We start from the raw sequence: 18,295 nt of genomic DNA, 5'->3' as shown, positions 1-18,295 counted from the left end.
CGGGCTAAAGGTACATCAGATAGCGGCTTCGGCTAATCGCCTATCAGTTGTGCTCAGGAAAAAGGAAGAACGGAGCACCCCTCTATTTTCTTTCAGGCGCTTCCCTGGGTGGGTGGCGAGCACCGGGGGCAGTGACCTGCGCCGACCCGGGGACAGCGGGGAGCTGCCCCTGCCCGGTGGCGGGGGGAGGCATGGTGGTGGCAGCCTCGGGCACCTGGCCAGCAGCCTGAGGGAGGGAGGGAGCTTGCGGAGCCCCAGCACCGGAGGATGTCGAGCAGAGGGTCTCCCACCCTGGAGAGGAGCGGCGGCGGGCAGAGAGGGGAGGCGAAGGCCGGGGCACAGCCCTCCGACAGCATCAGTGTCCAGGGCGTCTCCTACACCGTCAGGTAGGGCCAGGAAAGCGGCATGGCGAGGGCCTGCCTGCTGGGAGCTGCTCTGACCCCAGGGACCGAGGGGAGAGGGGCTGGGACCGGTGGGATGTGGGTTCGGCCCAGTAAAGAAGGAGGGACGTTGCCAGGCCGCCCACCTCATGGCACTGGGCCGCCTGCCATGGGGGTAGAGTACATGGCTTGAGGGAGGCCCAGCTGGGCTCTCCTCCAGGGGGTTCACCAGTTCTTCTTCACACATCTCTGAAGGACATGCTTTAGAGAAGATTTCCAAAGACTGTGCCCATTCCCACAAAACCCTCCTAGCAGTCATTCTGAAAAATCTGTTCAGACTTCGTGTTACCTTGCAGATAATGCTGAAATTTAAAAAGCTAAAGCTGGGGAGAAGGGGGGGAGGGGAGGTGATATTTTATTTTTTTTCCTCCAACACTTTAAAATCCTTGCAGGCTCCCATCCCACATGCAAATAGCTACAAACCATTCGCTTGCTTCACGCAAAATTTTTAAAACTTCTGTATTTCATCTTTCTTGATGTTTGTTTTTCAAGAGAACGTGTTGGCCCATGGTGGAACGTTTCTTTATATCATAAAAAATGGACCCGGCAAATACTTAAAGATGTTTCGTTTCACATAGAGAGTGGCCAGATTATGGGGATTTTAGGAAATTCTGGTAAGTTTTTCCAGTACTTTAAAAGATATAAGATCAGAGTTAATACCAGTGAATTCCTCAGTGGCATGAATGTGACTGAGGTCTGTGTTTTAAATAATGAAATTGCAGCTGGTTTTAACCTCCACTTTGTAAAACTCTGGTGCTTGGTTTCCAGAGTTCAGTCTTCTGTCATCTAACTAACAATTATAACTTCAATAAAAGATAAGGTTACTTTCTAAACCCAAATGTTTCACTATGAAGTGTGAATTTGTATGAATTGCATGCTAATTTAGACTCATTCTAGGTTTTCCATTTACTTCCCGTTAACTAGCTGCATTTTCAGGACCTATTATTTTAATGTTGTTGAGAAAAAAAGCACTTTCTTCTCATACATCTCCATCCAAGTGAGGCTACCACTCTCGAAATCATAAAATTAATCTCATCACATGATTAATTTCTTTTGTTTGAAAGGATCTGGGAAAACAACACTTTTGGATGCAATATCAGGAAGACTGGGACATAAAGACAACTTCTTTGGTGAAGTGTATGTGAACGGGCGTCAGCTGAAGAGGGAACAGTTTAGAGATTGCTTCTCTTATGTTCCACAGGTTGATTATTACATTTATTTTTGTGCACTGTGCTTTCTCTCATGTAAAGAAAGTAAAGTTGCTAGTGTAATGGAGTAATGTAATCTGACTGTGATTTTACTAGTAAATTTAGTACAAAGCAGTTAGTAAATTGTATGAATGAATGAAGGTTGTGCAAGCAGGGGCAAGATCTTAATTACTACAGGACTAACTGCTTCTCTCTCTTCACCTTTTTTCCAGAGTGACACTTTGTTAAGCTTCCTCACCATACAGGAGTCTCTGACCTACACTGCCTTACTAACTCTTCAGAAATGCTCCAACAACTTCATCAAAAAGAAGGTCTGTATTTTATCGTCTTCCACCAGAAAGGCAGACATGATGTCATGTAATGCTTTCACCAGCAGCACTTTCCATCCATGGCTGTGTTTTACGTTTATAAGGTTTTGTAATCTTCATTCTGCAAATGGGGAGAAATCCTCCTGCTGAGGAGTAGGACATAAGCTCTCTGGTGCTCCCCGCCTCTGCAAGGGTCTTGTGCTGATGCCCCAGGGAATCACCATTATGTGGGGACAAAACTCTCCCGCCCAAAGCTGCAGCAGTTACTGCTGCAGGAGGTGCTGCTCTTAGTACGGAGGTCATTTCCCCCTCCCCAGCTGGGAAACCCAGTTCTCTGGGGTTTTTAGGGCCATATGTGCTGGCAAGCCTCACGGACAGCAGGGGTGACTTTGACACTACTCTGGCTCCTGTAGGACATCTCTCACTAACCAGAACAGCTCTGAAAAGCACTGGTCTAATAAGCCCCCTACTAGCTATATTATTGATAAAATAGGTGTGTTTCAGGTCTATTAAAGGACTCTCTGGCCTCTGTTGAGAGTAAAGATTGGATATTCCCAACCAAAGGCTCTTGCTATCTGTCTTCTCTCTTTACCTGTCTTCCACACAGTATTTTATACTTCCCCAGAACTGATGTGCCTTTCTGCTCCCTTATTTGGAAGCCAGACCAGCACATTATGCTTCATACCTTAACTCCTAGTCCCACCTCTGAGCTCTTCATCTCTTAATGTCAACTGACACTAAAATAGTACTCATTTCAGAATACATGAAAATAAAATTTAAAAAATAGTAATTGAAATAATACATTAAAAATAATCAAATAGAAATGAGACCAGATACCTTCCAACTCGAATGGATGCAGGCAGCATAATAGGAAAGCCATAGCTTAAAATTATGTCTTTTTTTTTTCTTTAACGTTTTCATTTTGCACACACATATCTGGGTTGGGCTGTGTTTAGTCTTTCTAAACTGTAATTATTTTTCAGGTAGATGCGGTTATGGCTGAGCTGAGTCTCAGCCACATTGCTGATAAAATAATTGGAAGCCGTATTTTTGTAGGAATTTCTGGGGGTGAGAGGCGTCGTGTTTCAATTGCAGCCCAGCTATTACAAGATCCCAGTAAGTACCACTGCATGGATTTTCAAAATAAAACAAACCTGTGTCACTTTGTGTTCCTACCATGGGCCTCCATAAACCACTTTAAAATACAAAAGCATTTGTGTTTTATAATTCAGCGAAAGCTAGTCTAGTAATGACAGAAAAGGATGAGCAGTAACTCAGGTCTGGCATTAATCTATTAGTTGATCTTGGAAAGTAGGCGATTTTAAAATCTTATGGACTGAACATAGGTTTAGACTTGCATTTATCCATTTTAAGTCTTTCTGGGCTCGCCCTTCCCGTGTATATACTTAGCTGCAAAGTAAAATTGCTGAACAGAAAATCGTTTCTATTTTACCTCAAATCGGGAAAGTATGAAATGTTGGTTGTGGCACATTAATTTATAGTTTTTTGAGCACATTAGAGCCATACATATGCAAGCATTGAGCCTTGTAGTGGAGTAGCTACCACTGAGCCATGCATGTGTGAGCACCATGTACATTCCAGAGCCAAAAAATTTCTGATGAATGAAAATCAAAGCAGAGTAACTAGAAGGATTAGCTGTGGGAAACAGCACTATAAATTTTGTCAGTTTTGAGATAGTTTCTTAAAGGTGCCAAAATCTTATGGAGTGAATGTATAGCACATGTTTATTGGATGCTGGAGTTCTTGTAGTGGTGCAGATGTCCTAGGACTGCATTACAGGCAGGAAAGAGCATTTAAATAGCAAAGTGAGGTTTATCACTGGTACTGGTGACTCCTGGAGAGTTCATTGGATGAACTTATTGCTCAGTAAGTTCACTAAACTCTATAGTAAACACTATAGTAATTCTGTGTAGATAAACCTATAGAGAAAGCGCTCTTCCTGCCTTATCCCGATCAAGGTTGAACTGTCCTCTTCTGTGCTATCTCATCTATGTAAAAGTAATGGATTTGACGGTAACTTTTACCCTTCCGTGTGCAATAATATCATGAAGAAAGTGCAGTAAAAAACCCCTACCTCTCTCATCTATGGAATTATATATGCTGTATTTTAACAACTCTTAATTTGTTTGTGACAAATTCTGTGTGTATATATCGATTTAATTCAGATTATAACTTTTAGCTAATTATGGCAATTATATCTACATTTGTACACATGCTGAAATTTATCATTATTGTTCTTAGAAGCTGATGCATACATCAAATATGTTTTGATAATTTTCAGGTTTTACCTGAACTTAGAAAAAAATTACTATGCCCTGATCCTGCAGTAGGTTTTTATGTCCTTATTGCTAGTCATTGAAACTGAACCATTGAAGCTAACTGAAACTGAAAAATCACATCATGGCAATATCTATGCATACTCTGTTTTAGACATGGAATTTTGCATGTAAAGTAATTCCTGTACTATTTGCCGAATTAGCTTCAGAGTCAGAAGCTATAACATTTGTTCCCCATTTACCTGAGTTTTAATGCTATTCCTTGTCATTTCACAGAGGTCATGCTACTTGATGAACCAACGACAGGGCTGGACTGCCTGACTGCAAACCAGATTGTTTCGCTTCTCTCAGAGCTTGCACACAGAGGCAGGATTGTGATTATTACAATTCACCAGCCTCGCTCAGAACTCTTCAGGGTAAATGATATCTGCTCACTATTTCCTTTTTTTACCAGGCTTTTTAGTACCTAGGTTCTTTTCAGGATAAAAGTACAAGATCCAGTCTAGTTGCCTTCAAAGGCTCTCTTCCTCCCCCCCTGTATAAATACAGGCTTGTCTTGAACTTTACAGCTCTGGCCTTCCGCCAGTCAGAGGGCACTTTGGGACACATATTGCCCTGTCAAAATAGTATGCACACTAACTGCGTGCCTAACCTTTGTGTTATGCAGCTACCCGAATCAAAAACACTGGGAGAAGCCATATAAATTCCCCATGTGTGCAGGCACTGTAAAAACCAGAACTTTTTTATCTTTACATATTCCTAATTCAGTAACACTTGCAACTTGAGATAGAGAAAGCCATGATTTGGAATGGAATGGAAAAAAATTATTTCTTTTTGTATTCCTCTCTGTGTCAAGTGACGTGGGTGCACCTTGGTCAGGTGGTGGGTGGGCCTGTCTTGCAGGGCTTGTGTCGGGGAGAGCATTTCTCCCTTCCATTACTGTTTTGCACTTTGCTCTTCTGACACATACACCACCCACCACGTGAACGCAAGGCACCTCTTCCCTGGCCGTCTGAATTGGGTGTAAGTGGTCATAAAGCCAGAGGGGAGTGACAGTGCTTTTCTGGACTGAAAGCAGTCCCGGTGCCTTGGGAATATGGATTGATCGTAGCTGGTGGGAACCCTGCCCTGGCAAATGTTCACCTCAAGAACATTGCTGTTACAGTCCGTAAGCACTTCAGGATAATCTTCCTGACAATTTGGGGATTTTACAGACCGGGGCTATTAAGCGCCAAAGGAAGTCAGTCAGTAAGTGAAGGTGCATTAGAAGTGAAGTCAGAAGTCCACAGCTCCCATTTCTGTTTGTGGATCACCTCTCTGTGCTGCTGTCTCTGACAGTTTTGAGAACCACTAGTTTTAAGAGCTTACAAACATTTCATCTTGCATAACCACCAAGAGGTGTGATACAAAGGACAAACTTCCTTTGACAGAAATATACTAAGGAAGTTTGAATGTGTCAAAACTTTTTCCTGTCAAAGCATTTTTATTATCAAGACAGTAGCTGTACTCAAGAATGAATGTGCTGCTTCTTGGTGTGTATTGCTAAGATATTAATTTGCTCCCCACAGTTATTTGACAAAATAGCCATCATGAGCTTTGGAGAAATGGTTTTCTGTGGGAATCCTATGGAAATGATCACATTTTTTAGTGACTGCGGCTATTCTTGTCCTGAGCAATCAAATCCTTTTGACTTCTATGGTAAGTTGGTCTGAGTTGTTTCAGTAAAAATACAGGTTTCCTTTAGACAAACAAGTTTATTTCTTCCCCAAATTAAAGTTTTCCCTGGAGATAGAAAGCTGTTTGATTTCTTCCCCAACTTTGTAATTATTCTCAGCTCAGAGAAAAGTGAGAGCTGGGCCAGTGTAAGGGGAGGTCTGAAACACAGCAAAAGGAGTAAACTACCAATAAAAAAAGAAATCTCAACTTCATGAAACCTGTGGGTTCCGAATGGCATCTCCCTATGGCTGTCCACTGGATGTTGGAAAATCAGTTTGATCCCAACACTGTGGAAAGTCCCATGCTCTTATGGACTATGTGATGCCGAGCAACTGAAGAGTATTGTTGCCTGGCGGGAAGGATGTAGAATAAATATGGGATGACTGAGGCATCAATTTCTAGAGCTACTGTGTTTTCGCTTTCCCAAAGTTTGGGGAGTTGTTAATACCAAGGTGAGCTACTGGAGCAGAACATACGGATGCTTCAGGACATGATGATAGCAAGCTGTTGGCAAAAGCTGAAGAGTGCTGTTTTACCAATTCAGGACGAAAAAAGTGCCAGCTTGAGATTTCGGAAATGAGGCTTGGTTTTGCTGCAGGGCATCTGTGTACCTGATCTGTGCAGGCACATGTTTGAAGAACACATATATGTGTTTGTGTGTGTATATATATGTACATACATAGGGGTGTGTGTATATCTACTTATCTTTTTTTTAATCTAGTACGTAAGCTGATTTCTGATGATACTAGCTGAGCATTAACCAGGGAATTTGACCAGTCCAAGAAGCTGTATTCAGAAACATGGCACATTCAGAGGAGGCAGTGATTTTCTATTGTCTAGATGGCATCCTAAACTCAGAAAGAAGAGAGGATGGTTGTTGACATGAAGCTGGAATGGGATGAAGCTGAAAATACTGGTGTGACAGTGAGGATAATTTTGCCTTTATGAATTTGAATAGTCTTGAAAAGCATAGATGATTTGAGATTTAGACCCACTTTTTAAAAAAGCTTGGTAAAGAGAGTACTGCATTCTTCAAATGTCAACCTTTGAATGTGACAAGAAAAGGAAAAAATACAGTTTAGAGCAAAGAATCATCAGAATATTTAGTCTTTGGAAAATTGGTAGTTTATATTTTTTGTGTGATTTAATGATGTGAATGAAGGGACAGATTCTGATATCATTTACACCAACAGCAGAGGAAAATAGATCCTATGTATTGTGTGGATTATATTATTGAAATGTCACATGTTGGGTTTATTAAAAAAAAAAGTAGAAATGCATTGTATGCATTAGCTATTTGTCTACCTACTAGTCGGTGTTATAATTTTTTTAAAACACACTTGATTGCCATTTATTTCCTCTGTGACTTCCAGCAAGTCACACTGGCCAAGTTTTAAAAAGTGGGTCTGTTTCGGTTGTTCATATTTACAAAAGCGAAGACTTCATTTTGGATGTGTTTACTGTTAAAGACAATTCTGCTGAATTCCAGCTTTCAGAACACCAGGGAAGTATTCATAAGCTTAATTCAGGTTTTGAGGACAAATTAAGAATCTTGGACAAGGGTTTCTTTTCTTTTGTTCAATTTGCATTAAGTTGAGCATAACACAGTAAAACTGAAATCTAAGGATGACAGAAACCTTAGGAATAACTGATAAAGACACCTTATCAGATGTTGAAGAGTAATATAAAAATCTGTAAGAATAGCTATTCCTGTAAGAACAGCTATACCTAGGTCAGGTATAGGTGGATTTATTAGAAAGGAACATTAACTCTGTGAAGTATTTATCTTTCATAAGTTCCATGGCAGTAAGTGATATTTTCTGCCTGCTAGGGGAATTTTGCCGGCTGAACATCCTCTAACTTCACATTAAAAAAGAAGTATGTCAGAGCAGCGTCTCTGCAGCATGATCTCAGACTAACTGAAAAATAAAGCCCCATGGTTATGGAGGAGCAGGCAGAGAACAAGGGGGAATCCGGGAGCTGTGTCCGAGTATTTACCTGAAAACCTGAAAAATATGTGACCAGAAAATGATCTCTTCATCCTCATCAATGTTCATCCTCAACTGGTGCTCTGTCTTGCTCATGGCAGCAGTAGTGCTTCACCAGTGGCACAGCTCTGTGCTGTGCAAGGAGAACGCTGAAAGTCTGACCAGCACACCACGCAGTCCTTGCCTTTCCAAATAAAGGACTCGAACTTCAGGGTCCTACAGAGGCCACAGAGGTGGTGTGGCTGCGCAGTTACTCATTCATGCTGCTTCTAACGGAAGGGAAGAGTAAAAGAAACCTTGAATGCTTTCAGTGGACCTTTTCTTTTTTGCAGATTTTAGGGTAGACAAGGAAAGGTTAGTTGAAAAAGGGGAAGAGGTAAGAAGGGAAAGTGATTGTGTATATAGTAAACACTTTGTAAATTTACAGTGGATCTGACATCTGTGGACACCCGAAGCAAGGAACGTGAACTCGAAACCTACAGTAGGGTTCAGGTAATTGTATCAGCCTACAAAAACTCGGAGATCTTTAGCAAAGTACTGGCAGCCATTGAAAGAACAAAGTGTATGAAAGAGCTGCCACCAATACCATTCAAAAACAAAGACTCACCCAGTGCCTTTTACCAATTATGGATTCTTTTACGGTAAGACTTTTTTTTTTTCCTTCCTTTTTTTAAGCAAAATATTTTTTTTTTTTCTTATCCACTAATCTCTCAGGTTTTTCCCCCGATATATGTATATACACTTTCTTGGTTTTTTGGTCTACCACTGTACTTGTCACTGTCTTTTTTTTTAATATCTCTCTTTGTGGACATTGTGTGTGTAAGATTTGTTCAAAACTACATACCCTACCAACATGTGGTCAGTCATAGCTAACAAGTATATTGTTATTGTTTTGTTTCATTATCAGGAGGACAACAAGAAACTTTTCCAGAGATAAGATGGGCATCATCATGCGTCTCCTTCAGAATCTGTTATTTGGCTTGTTTGTAGCATTTTTCCTTCTCAGACTAAGGAATGACCTGGTAAAAGGAGCTGTGCAGGACCGTGTGGGGCTTGTCTACCAGTGCGTGAGTGCGCCCCCCTACACAGGGATGCTCAATGCTGTTGCCCTTTGTGAGTTTCCATCCTGTATTATGTGCAGCAGCAGGTACTGCTGCCACTATAAATAAGTGTAAATAAGAAAAAGTCTTTTTTGAAGGTAGTCATTTAAAGGATCTTAACGGTTTTAGGTAATGTCAGAGCTGATATAGAAGCATGAAATTCAAAGGCGAAGCAACAGGAAGCTTAGCAGCACAGGAGATTAGCCTGTCAGAGGGGCTCCGAGTTACCTGCGTTTAGTGAAGGAATATGGCCTGAACCCCGTCTCTCCCTTTTACAGCTGGCCTGTGTATGGAGCCTTTATTCTGAACTGTGCAATAACCCTTAGCTTGCCTACGTGTAGCGTTATAAAGGCAGGACAAAGTCTAAGTCTGTAGTTAACATCGTAAGTGAGATCAAAATCAAAGACATGGAAAGGATGGAAATACAAAACAGCTTTGACAACAATTAACCATAATTAGATTTAAGAGTATTATGTGATGGTTATATTTTTCTGAGACTGCGTTTCTCTTACAGCTGCCATACCTAGACCAATAGTCGTTTCTATTTACAGCCCTAAAAACTGTTCTGCTCATGCAGGAAACATACACTGTGGTCATCACCTTGAGATCAGAGCACCCCAAGAAATTATCCTGACACTGCAGTTTTTTTCATGTCTAATTTGTATCTGCAAAAAGAGAAGGCTGTCCTGCATGCTGCCCAGTTAGGGCTTTTTCATTAAGCTTACCAAATCTTGCAGTCTGTAGGGAGCATGTTTTAAGTTTATAGTGGGAGAAAAAGTCATCAGACTGGTTCATACAGAATGTTTCTGATATATTCTCAAAGTTGTCTCTGGGCTTCAGGTCATTTTTGCTCGCAACAAGTCTCAGTCTCTTTATTAAATAGTGATTTAATTTATTTCTTCTATGTTTAATCCAGTCCCACCTTTACGTGCTATCAGTGACCAGGAAAGTAAAGATGGCTTGTACAAGAAGTGGCAAATGCTTTTAGCTTATATAGTACATTTCCTGCCCTTCAGTGTCATCAGCGTGGCAATTTTCAGCACCTTTATATACTGGTAAGCACTTGTACCATCTATTGGATTGTTATTTTCTTTCTGTTATCACTTTCAATTCCCATGTCAGCAACAGGCCTCCTGGCATGTCTTCCTGCTATTGTCTCTCAGAGTGATTCCAGAGAAAGCTTAAGGGAAGATGACACAATTTTAACACTTCTCTTTCAGGCAGGGTTAAAACACTTACTAAGTTACCAGTTCTCTAGGAAACTTTTAGGAAATTTTAATGGGCCTGGGACATGTATCATTCTTGTGGCATACTAAAAGCAGAAAGTACCATTTTACATTACATTTAGAAAGATAGGAAATAAGAGGAAAAAAGTGAGGAAGACAACAGGAGGTATGTGACAGCAACAGCTTCATGTTTCCTGGGACATTTGGGGTTTAGCTACAGCATATGATGAGGTCTGGATCTCTCTCTTCCATGCTCCGGAGAAAATGGATTTCTGATAGTGGGAGAAGGGGTTTGATTGTAAAGCTTGCTTTTTTGCCCCCCTCAGTACATTCATTTCCTCACATCATTGTGAAGTAGTGCCTCAGAACAGAATGATGAAATATTTCATCTGGATGTTGCCTTATCTGTCATATAAGTCTGCTCTTTGTTTCTCTTCCATTGATTTCTCATCTCCAACAGAGTCCATGGCTGCTTATGTAAGCTAATAGCAAAGTAATAAGGATCAATTTTTGTCCTTCAATCTTCTTCTGGTGTTTTTTGCTGTCCCAATTATGAAAGGAGAGGTGTGTAGTGCACTAAAAATTTTTGTTTTCACGTGACAGTTGATAGTAAAGTGACAATCAGATGGCAGTCTACAGTAAAATGTGTACAAATGAGTAGCAGGCTTGGTTTGCGTTCTGAATGCATGTTCTCTGGTTAGCTGTTGAGAAATGGTAGGTGGATAGAGCCTTCTAAAAGAGATCAAGTGCGGGAGCTACTCTGCTGTAGCTGTGCATGTTAGTGCTCTTACTCTACAATAAGATGCCCTTGGGCAGTTTGAAAGTGGATGAAGTAAAACTGCACCAAATCACTTGGACTACTGTGTTTGGAAAGCAGCTTTTCAGGCTCAGGGAGGGAAAGTTTGTGGAGGTGCTGAAGATCCTGAGCCGATGTTTGTCACTCCTTAACGAACAGGAAATTTGCATGGGCAGAGACTTTGCCCTTGTGCTTTGGTAGCTTCAAACACAATCAACATACAGAGTGTGGTTCCGGTTAATGGGTAATATTTACAGATACTAGCGTCTGCAAATCTTTGCTATCTTGTGGTTGTTTGGAAGCCATCAGTGATGTGTCAGAGAGATTTTATAGTGCCCTTAGACCTCTGAGGGCAAGCAGTTTCTCTTTGAAATTTTGAAGGTTGTATCTGTGCAGGACTAAACTTTTCTGGATGGACTAACTTTTGGAGAGGATTTGATAGCCTTTGGTATGGCTTTTTACAAGCCATTTCTCTCAGCATTTGTGTTTGTAAGGTCAGACAGACCCAAACTCTTACCTGTTCAGAAACAAGGCAGCTCTGGCCAAGAACAAACACAGCCACTTTTGCAATCAAGTAAATATACTCTGGTTTTGCAGATTTTCCTAGCTAAAGATAGCCCTGGCAAATGTTCCAACAGTTTATATTATTCTACCATTCTATTGCTGTAATATTCTCCCTTCTGAGAGAGTATATTTCTTCTCTCTTAGGTTTTCTTCTCTTTCTATTCCTACCCCAGACTTACAACAGCACTCTGTATCTACATAGCTCTGTGTAAAGTATTAGAGCACTTCAGAGAAGATGATATTTTTATGCTAGGACTTTGGAGAGCTGTTCCTTCTGCACCAATCTGTGATTAATGGTTGTTAAATACCCGCTAGCTTGTTGAATGTTTAATACTAGAAGAGTTAATGTTCACCCATCTATTTATAATAGAAATTATTTTGGTATTACATGTAAAAAATGCTACAGGAAACCTGAAAGAAAATTAATACTTCTATTTAAAGAATACGTTCAAACATGGTGGATTAAAAAAAAAGACATAGGGCTTGCATTGAGCAATGAAAAAGGAAATAAAATGTTGAATAGCTGCTTGTTAGCTAAGCAAAGCATGCAGTCTGTACCTAGCGTGAGGCAATTTTGGTATGGGGTATTTTGGAAAAAGTAGCATGTCACCATGTAAGAAAAGGTTTTGTCATCTGTCATATACATTATAAAGCTGACTTAAGTTTGCCAAGCAATTGCTGGCCTTTCTTAACTTTTAATGTTTAGTACAGGTTAGGAAGGGGGTGACTTTTATCCTTCAGTTGCTAGGGAAAAGCTGGAAACAGTGTGTTGTATTAAAGAGTGCAGGAGTGTAGAGGAAATTGCACTTGGATGAATCACATGGGTGGTGAATTCAATTAGCCTTCCATTTAATTGAGTATATTCATTTTTACATTTGCATGCACAGTATCAGAAGTACAAAATTCCATCTGTTAATTATCTGCATAAAGACGTTCTTTAAATATGTGACTTACATAAATAACTCCTACTGCATAGACTCTCAAAGGAGGACGATGTTAGTTTAAGCAATTCTAAAAGCCTCAGTGGTTATCTTGAAACAACACGGATTTCTACCACAATTGCATCTTTACGTAACTCTCTTTAATCTAGGTGGAGAAAACCTAATATATCTGCACTTATGCCACGATATCGAGCGGTTTTTCTTTGTGTTAAGGCTCCAAACAACATACTAAGGGTTAAGACATAAATTGTTCACTTAATGAGCTGTAATTGCAAAAGATAAATAAAAACAAAACTAAAATCTATGTTCCGGGTTTAGTACCAAAACACTGTCTTGTAAATGTTCTTTTGCTCATTTTCGTACAGGACTGCAGGGTTGTATCCCGATGCTTCCAGATTTGGGATTTTCTTTGCTGTTGTCTTAGCATCTCATATAATTGGTGAACTACTAACACTTGTTATACTTGGCGTGGTTCAAAACCCAAATATAGTCCAAAGCGGAGTGGTGCTACTTAATTCAGCAGGTGTGATAGTGGGAACTGGACTAGTAAGGTAGGAAAAAGGTTTATTTCGTTATGGTGTTATTGTTAAAATAATCTGCCTATAGAAGTGTGTCATGAAGAGTTAGTATTGCAGAAGCACAATGATGCACAGGTAGCAATGGAAAGAAAGTGCAGTTGTTATCCTTCAGAGGTAGAAATACGTAATCATGTTGGACCTTGTACTAAACACACAAAACAGACACTTAATAACTTTAGATATCAATAAAGATATTAACTTTTTTTTTTCACTTTTTGCAAATAAATTAAAGAAAACCCTGAGCAATTAGTGTCTATCAGCTCAGCTGAATTCTTTTACTTATGCCAACATTATGATGTGAAAGGCTGTCCTCACTAAAGGAGCCTACCAAAAAAATGTTCTTAAAATTTTTACTAACTGCTGGAATTTATCAGACATTAAACACTAGGACTAATGGTTTTACAAAAAAGTTGTTCTCAATTGTCATATTAGTGTTATTCTCCAGTTTAGCCATTAAACTTTTCAGACACTTTTTCTACCTGTGTAGACTGAACTACATAAAAATATCAAAGTGCTGTAGTAAATATGTGGGAAAATTATGATCCACTTGCTCTATTACTGTGCAAATAAATGTTTTTGCATTGCAACTGCACGAACTTTGAACAGTTTTTCTCTTCGATTTGTCAATATTGAAATTACTATTTTTTGAGAAACATCATAATACATTATTGTCAAAAAAAGGTTTCTTGACATGTTGAGCAAACAGGATGTGCTCACCTGAGATCTTCCCAGTGAAAATGACGTAAGCCTAACAAAAGATGATGTCAAGTTGTCCTCAAGAAAAGCATACGAGTCTTCACAAAGCTGATGATGTCTTCAAAGTAGAACTCAGCTAATACTTGCTTATCAAATAAATCTAAGTTCATATCTAATTAATTTGGTCCCTACCTAATCTCAGGAAGATGTATGTTTGTAGTGACAAGAGAGTATTCCTGCTACCATCATCTAATGCCTTTGTGATAACTTTTTAGAACTATTAGAGTGGTTTCTAACCTTATTTTACAGTAGAGCCATTGCTAATTAATATTGTGAATCTCTTTGATGATTAAATTTCATAGGCAATGAAAGATATTAAAAATAGCATTGACACTTGGGTTGCTGTTTTTTCTGTTGATTTCTTTAATTATAAAGCCTTGCAGTATTTTAGGTGCAGAAATTGCCCAGTCTTGTTGAATAATGTTATTTGAAAATTTTCATACTCCGTTTCTCTTCTCATTCTTCTTTGCTTCATTTTTGTATTGTTGTTACTGTTCCAGTGAATTGATATTCAGCCTTTTTTAGTTTTGAAGATGGGGGTGGGCGGGTTTCTTACTTTGGAAGCAACATGTTTTTGCAGCTGAGGTTTATATTGGGTCTTGTCATGTTCAGATTATCACTGCGATGTGAATAGCAAACAACTTCATCGAATTATTTGTGAGTGACCAGAAACAACTCAGGGCTGAACATTATGACAGTGTACCAAAGTCAGAGACAGCCTTCGTGGGCGTCTCCTCATTTAGCACTAACATGGACTTCATATTTGAAAACCCTACAGGTACAGCTGAGAACTGTTTCTGTAGCAGGCTACGACCAAAGATGAGAGCTTATTTTAATTTGGGGTACGACTGGCTCTTGGAATGTAGCAAAAGTAAATTTAACATCTCTGTTTCTTTAAGGACCATCGAAGAAATGCCGACACCTTTTAAAATTCTCAGTTATCTTACTTTTCAAAAATACAGCAGTGAGGTTCTCATAGTCAATGAATTTTATGGCTTAAACTTCACCTGTGGTAAGTGGTCAAAAAAAAAAAAGGCCTTTAAGTCCATTGTAAATAATTTTAATGAGATGTCGATGCCTATTTTCCTTCTACATACAATAAAGGTATCTTGATAAGTTAAAGATAACTTGTGAGTTGTTAAAAAAAGCTTATTAATTAGTAAAGACTTACTATAATGCCGTATCAGCAAGCTAGGCAAAAGTTTGACTCTTTTTTTTTTCCCCAACCATTTCTCATTCTTTCCGTTTTCCATCTTTCTCTTCTTCATCTGTTCTTTTACCCCCTCTTGGGGGGCCTTTTGGAAGGGCAACTTTGCAGCCTGTGATATGCTTATCAGAGCAGTGTTACACAAATAGAAGATCAACAGCATTGCACAAGGTGAGATCAAACATCAGTGCAGGGAGCGCTGACAGGTAACACCTGCCCAGATGTTTCCTCTCATACTAGTGAGGCTTCAGTTCGAATATGTTACCATGGCATATAGTGAGCAGCTTGGATCTGTCAGGCTGTGAGCCAGGCCGCTGGCAAAACGTGAGAATCAGTCAGGTTGGCGGGGTTAGTAGCTAACAGACATCAGTGGTGGTGAAACTTACAGCTTTGGACCTACCCTAAGATATTTTGGGCTTTGTAGCCAGGTGTCTGTGCTCCTCTCCAAGGCTATATATTCTTTATCCCTTAAACTCTCCTGTCCCTCTTTATTACAAGAGCATAGACGGCAAATCACAGAATGGTCAGGGTTGGAAGGGACCTCTGGAGATCATCTAGTCCAACCCCCCTGCCAGAGCAGGGTCACCTACAGCACGTTGCACATGTTAGAAAATGAATCCATGATTTTGGTAGTAATCATAAACAGCTGATTTTTCATGTGCCCTTCAGACAGTCTCCGTTTCTTGAATTTTGGAAGCGCTCAACAAATATGAATTCTGCAAGTCTACCACATTGGGCAACTTGCTTCTTGAGGCCCCTCCAGATAACGTATCTGAAAAGCCATAAACCTTCTTTGTGTGACAAGAACAAACCAGAAAGCTCCTAGTGACCTTTTATTCTTCTCTTCAAAAAATATGGCATAGATTAACTGCAGAAACATATGGCTTGTCTGTTCTTATTCCAAAATGATGGGAAATACTGCTGCGGGTATAGTTCATCATTAAAATACCATTAGGGCTAGGTGTATTAAACGCATGAGCTGGATACTAAAGCCTGACTTTTAATTTTAGTGATTCACCTACTTAAGAAATTAATTTTTTCTTTTGACAGGTGGATCGAACAGTTCCACTGCAAGTAATGCTGCGTGTATTTTCTCTCAAGGCGTTCAGTTCATTGAAAAAAACTTTCCTGGTGCATTGTCCCGGTTCACAATCGATTTCTTAATACTCTACGCTTTTCTACCAGGACTTGCCATTATAGCAATTCTGAGCTTCAAAATAAGAGAGAGAATTATTGGCAGGCAATAAAACAGTAGCAGTGCTAACAATGTCTAACAATACACTTTTAACCTGATTATGGCTGAAGGCTTAAATTGATGGATTTTAGATAGAATTTAAGTGATTATACATATATAAACACATTCATTTTCTCATGTTTGTTTCTAACTGGGTATTTTCCATCTTGAATGACAATGTTCTCTTAAGAGTGAGAATGTCTTCTGGTATTCCCACCCCACTCCCAAATCAGCCATAATCAATGGTATTACGTTTTAAAATACTTTTTGAATTTAATTTAGTCAGCTGTTGCTGTCAATTTTTAACAATGTAGTGATGGTGCTCTAATTTTTTTTCCACACTATTTTGGTTTTTAACCATTACCGTTAATAAGCAGAAAGGTGTAAGAGCTAGTAGATCTTGTATTTTAACTCCTATGCTTTGTTTTGATACCAGTTTGGGGATTTGTAGAAACACAACAAACCAAATACATGTAAATAAAGACAGAATCAAGAAATCACTCCACTTTAATCTTATGCATACTTTACAGCCAACGAATACAGGATCTTTAAGCAATATAAAAGTTACCTAACTTGGTTTTGTCTTGTAAATGATGGTAAATCACAGAAGACAATTATTTTATTTATTTCTGTTCCTTCTTTTCATTATCAAGTTCTAAACCTTGTTTTGGAAGCAGTTTGTGAATTACTAGAACTTTTTTTTTGTTGTTAATAAAATGTCAATTTAACTAGGGAAAAAAAAAGTTGTTTGCTGGTTCTTGGAAGTGATGTAGTTTGCATCTTTGGAAATTATGCTCACGAGCTCACAAACATCCCACAGAGTCTAATTTAACCATTTAATCAATACAAGTACCTCTGAAAATTGAAAGCCTAACAGATACAGAATTCCTAAATTTTGTAACTTACTTTGCATGTCCAGTGAAGAAATTACTTGTTACAGAGGGACAGCTAGAGATTTCTTTGAGGAGGTAAGTATATTTGTATCTTAAAATTCCATATTAATATAATTAGTTTAATGTGATAGCTTTGAGATGATGCACTTTGTAATGAAGAATTTGAAATCCTCTAGTTAATGCAAGTTCTCCACTTAAGTGTGAGGCCAACATGTTTTTTTAATATCTTTATGTATAATATTCTGATACAAATGTTCTATCAGCAAAACATTTGATGAAATATATTGAAAAATAACATATAACTTTAAAGAGCTGGAAAGATACCACATTAGTTTGTCTTTTCCATTTTTATGCACATGTAGGGTTGTTTGTCAGGGAACATTCTTATGATCTGGTGCGCCAAGTGACTGTTCAGATGTTTATTCTCTAACAACAAGCCTTAGCTCTCAAGAGTCACCTCCAGCTTTAATATAGATCTTGTCTTGCACATTCTCAAAACACTCAGGCCATCTCATAGTAGTGAGGATGTCCATGGACAAAAAGCCGTATCTAGTTTAGGCTAGCATTTCACCAGCTTAGGCTGCACGGGAATCAATTACACTTCCACCACTAACCAGATATGTGTCAAATTGATTAGACTGACTTCCTACCGTTTGAATATTTGACAGAAATGTCATCTTCTGAATTCTGTGCAAAGTTATTACAACATTATACATTGCAAGAAATAATTTCTGTCTTAAGCTGTATGATACTGAAACAGAGATAAAGAAAACTTCTGGATTTTAGACCAGGTCAAACCTGGTTTTAATTGCACTCTATTCTGCCAGTTTTAGTGGAACTATCGTATCCAAACACATCAAACAATGATGCAAATATATTCTTAAGCTTTCCCTTCGGATTACATATGCAAGGAACTAGGACAAGATGCCTAGCATACTTTACTATGCAGTTTTGTATTTAGGGTGTGAAAACTTGCTTATATTTAAATACATGTTTAGGATGGAAGCATTCAAAACTAAATGAAACAATGTGTTAGAAAATAG

General features: G+C 39.1%; 1 protein-coding gene across 1 annotated transcript; it reads left to right on the top strand.

Annotated features, from left to right (window-relative positions):
* Positions 1–267: 267 nt before the first annotated feature.
* Positions 268–16,372, top strand: ABCG5 (ATP-binding cassette, sub-family G (WHITE), member 5). The gene is made up of 13 exons (XM_009880638.1): positions 268–386; positions 933–1,054; positions 1,505–1,641; positions 1,861–1,959; positions 2,940–3,072; positions 4,530–4,669; positions 5,822–5,951; positions 8,385–8,598; positions 8,865–9,070; positions 9,974–10,112; positions 12,950–13,135; positions 14,818–14,930; positions 16,176–16,372. The coding sequence occupies exons 1-13, from the start codon at positions 268–270 to the stop codon at positions 16,370–16,372; spliced, it is 1,935 nt and encodes a 644-aa protein (XP_009878940.1).
* Positions 16,373–18,295: the final 1,923 nt, after the last annotated feature.

Source organism: Charadrius vociferus, unplaced genomic scaffold (assembly GCF_000708025.1).
Source record: "Charadrius vociferus isolate BGI_N301 unplaced genomic scaffold, ASM70802v2 scaffold192, whole genome shotgun sequence".
NCBI classification, from domain to species: Eukaryota; Metazoa; Chordata; class Aves; order Charadriiformes; family Charadriidae; genus Charadrius; species Charadrius vociferus.
Note: the sequence above shows the minus strand (reverse complement) of the source record. Positions and strands in the feature narration are given on the sequence as shown.

What these genes read in the sequence shown, in the direction of transcription:
- ABCG5 (XM_009880638.1), top strand. Translation starts at nt 268, where the DNA reads ATGTCGAGCAGAGGGTCTCCCACCCTGGAGAGGAGCGGCGGCGGGCAG. An exon ending in GCTTCTCTTATGTTCCACAG is followed by an intron (nt 1,642 to 1,860) that starts GTTGATTATTAC and finishes CCTTTTTTCCAG; the next exon opens with AGTGACACTTTGTTAAGCTT. An exon ending in CAATTATGGATTCTTTTACG is followed by an intron (nt 8,599 to 8,864) that starts GTAAGACTTTTT and finishes TTTCATTATCAG; the next exon opens with GAGGACAACAAGAAACTTTT.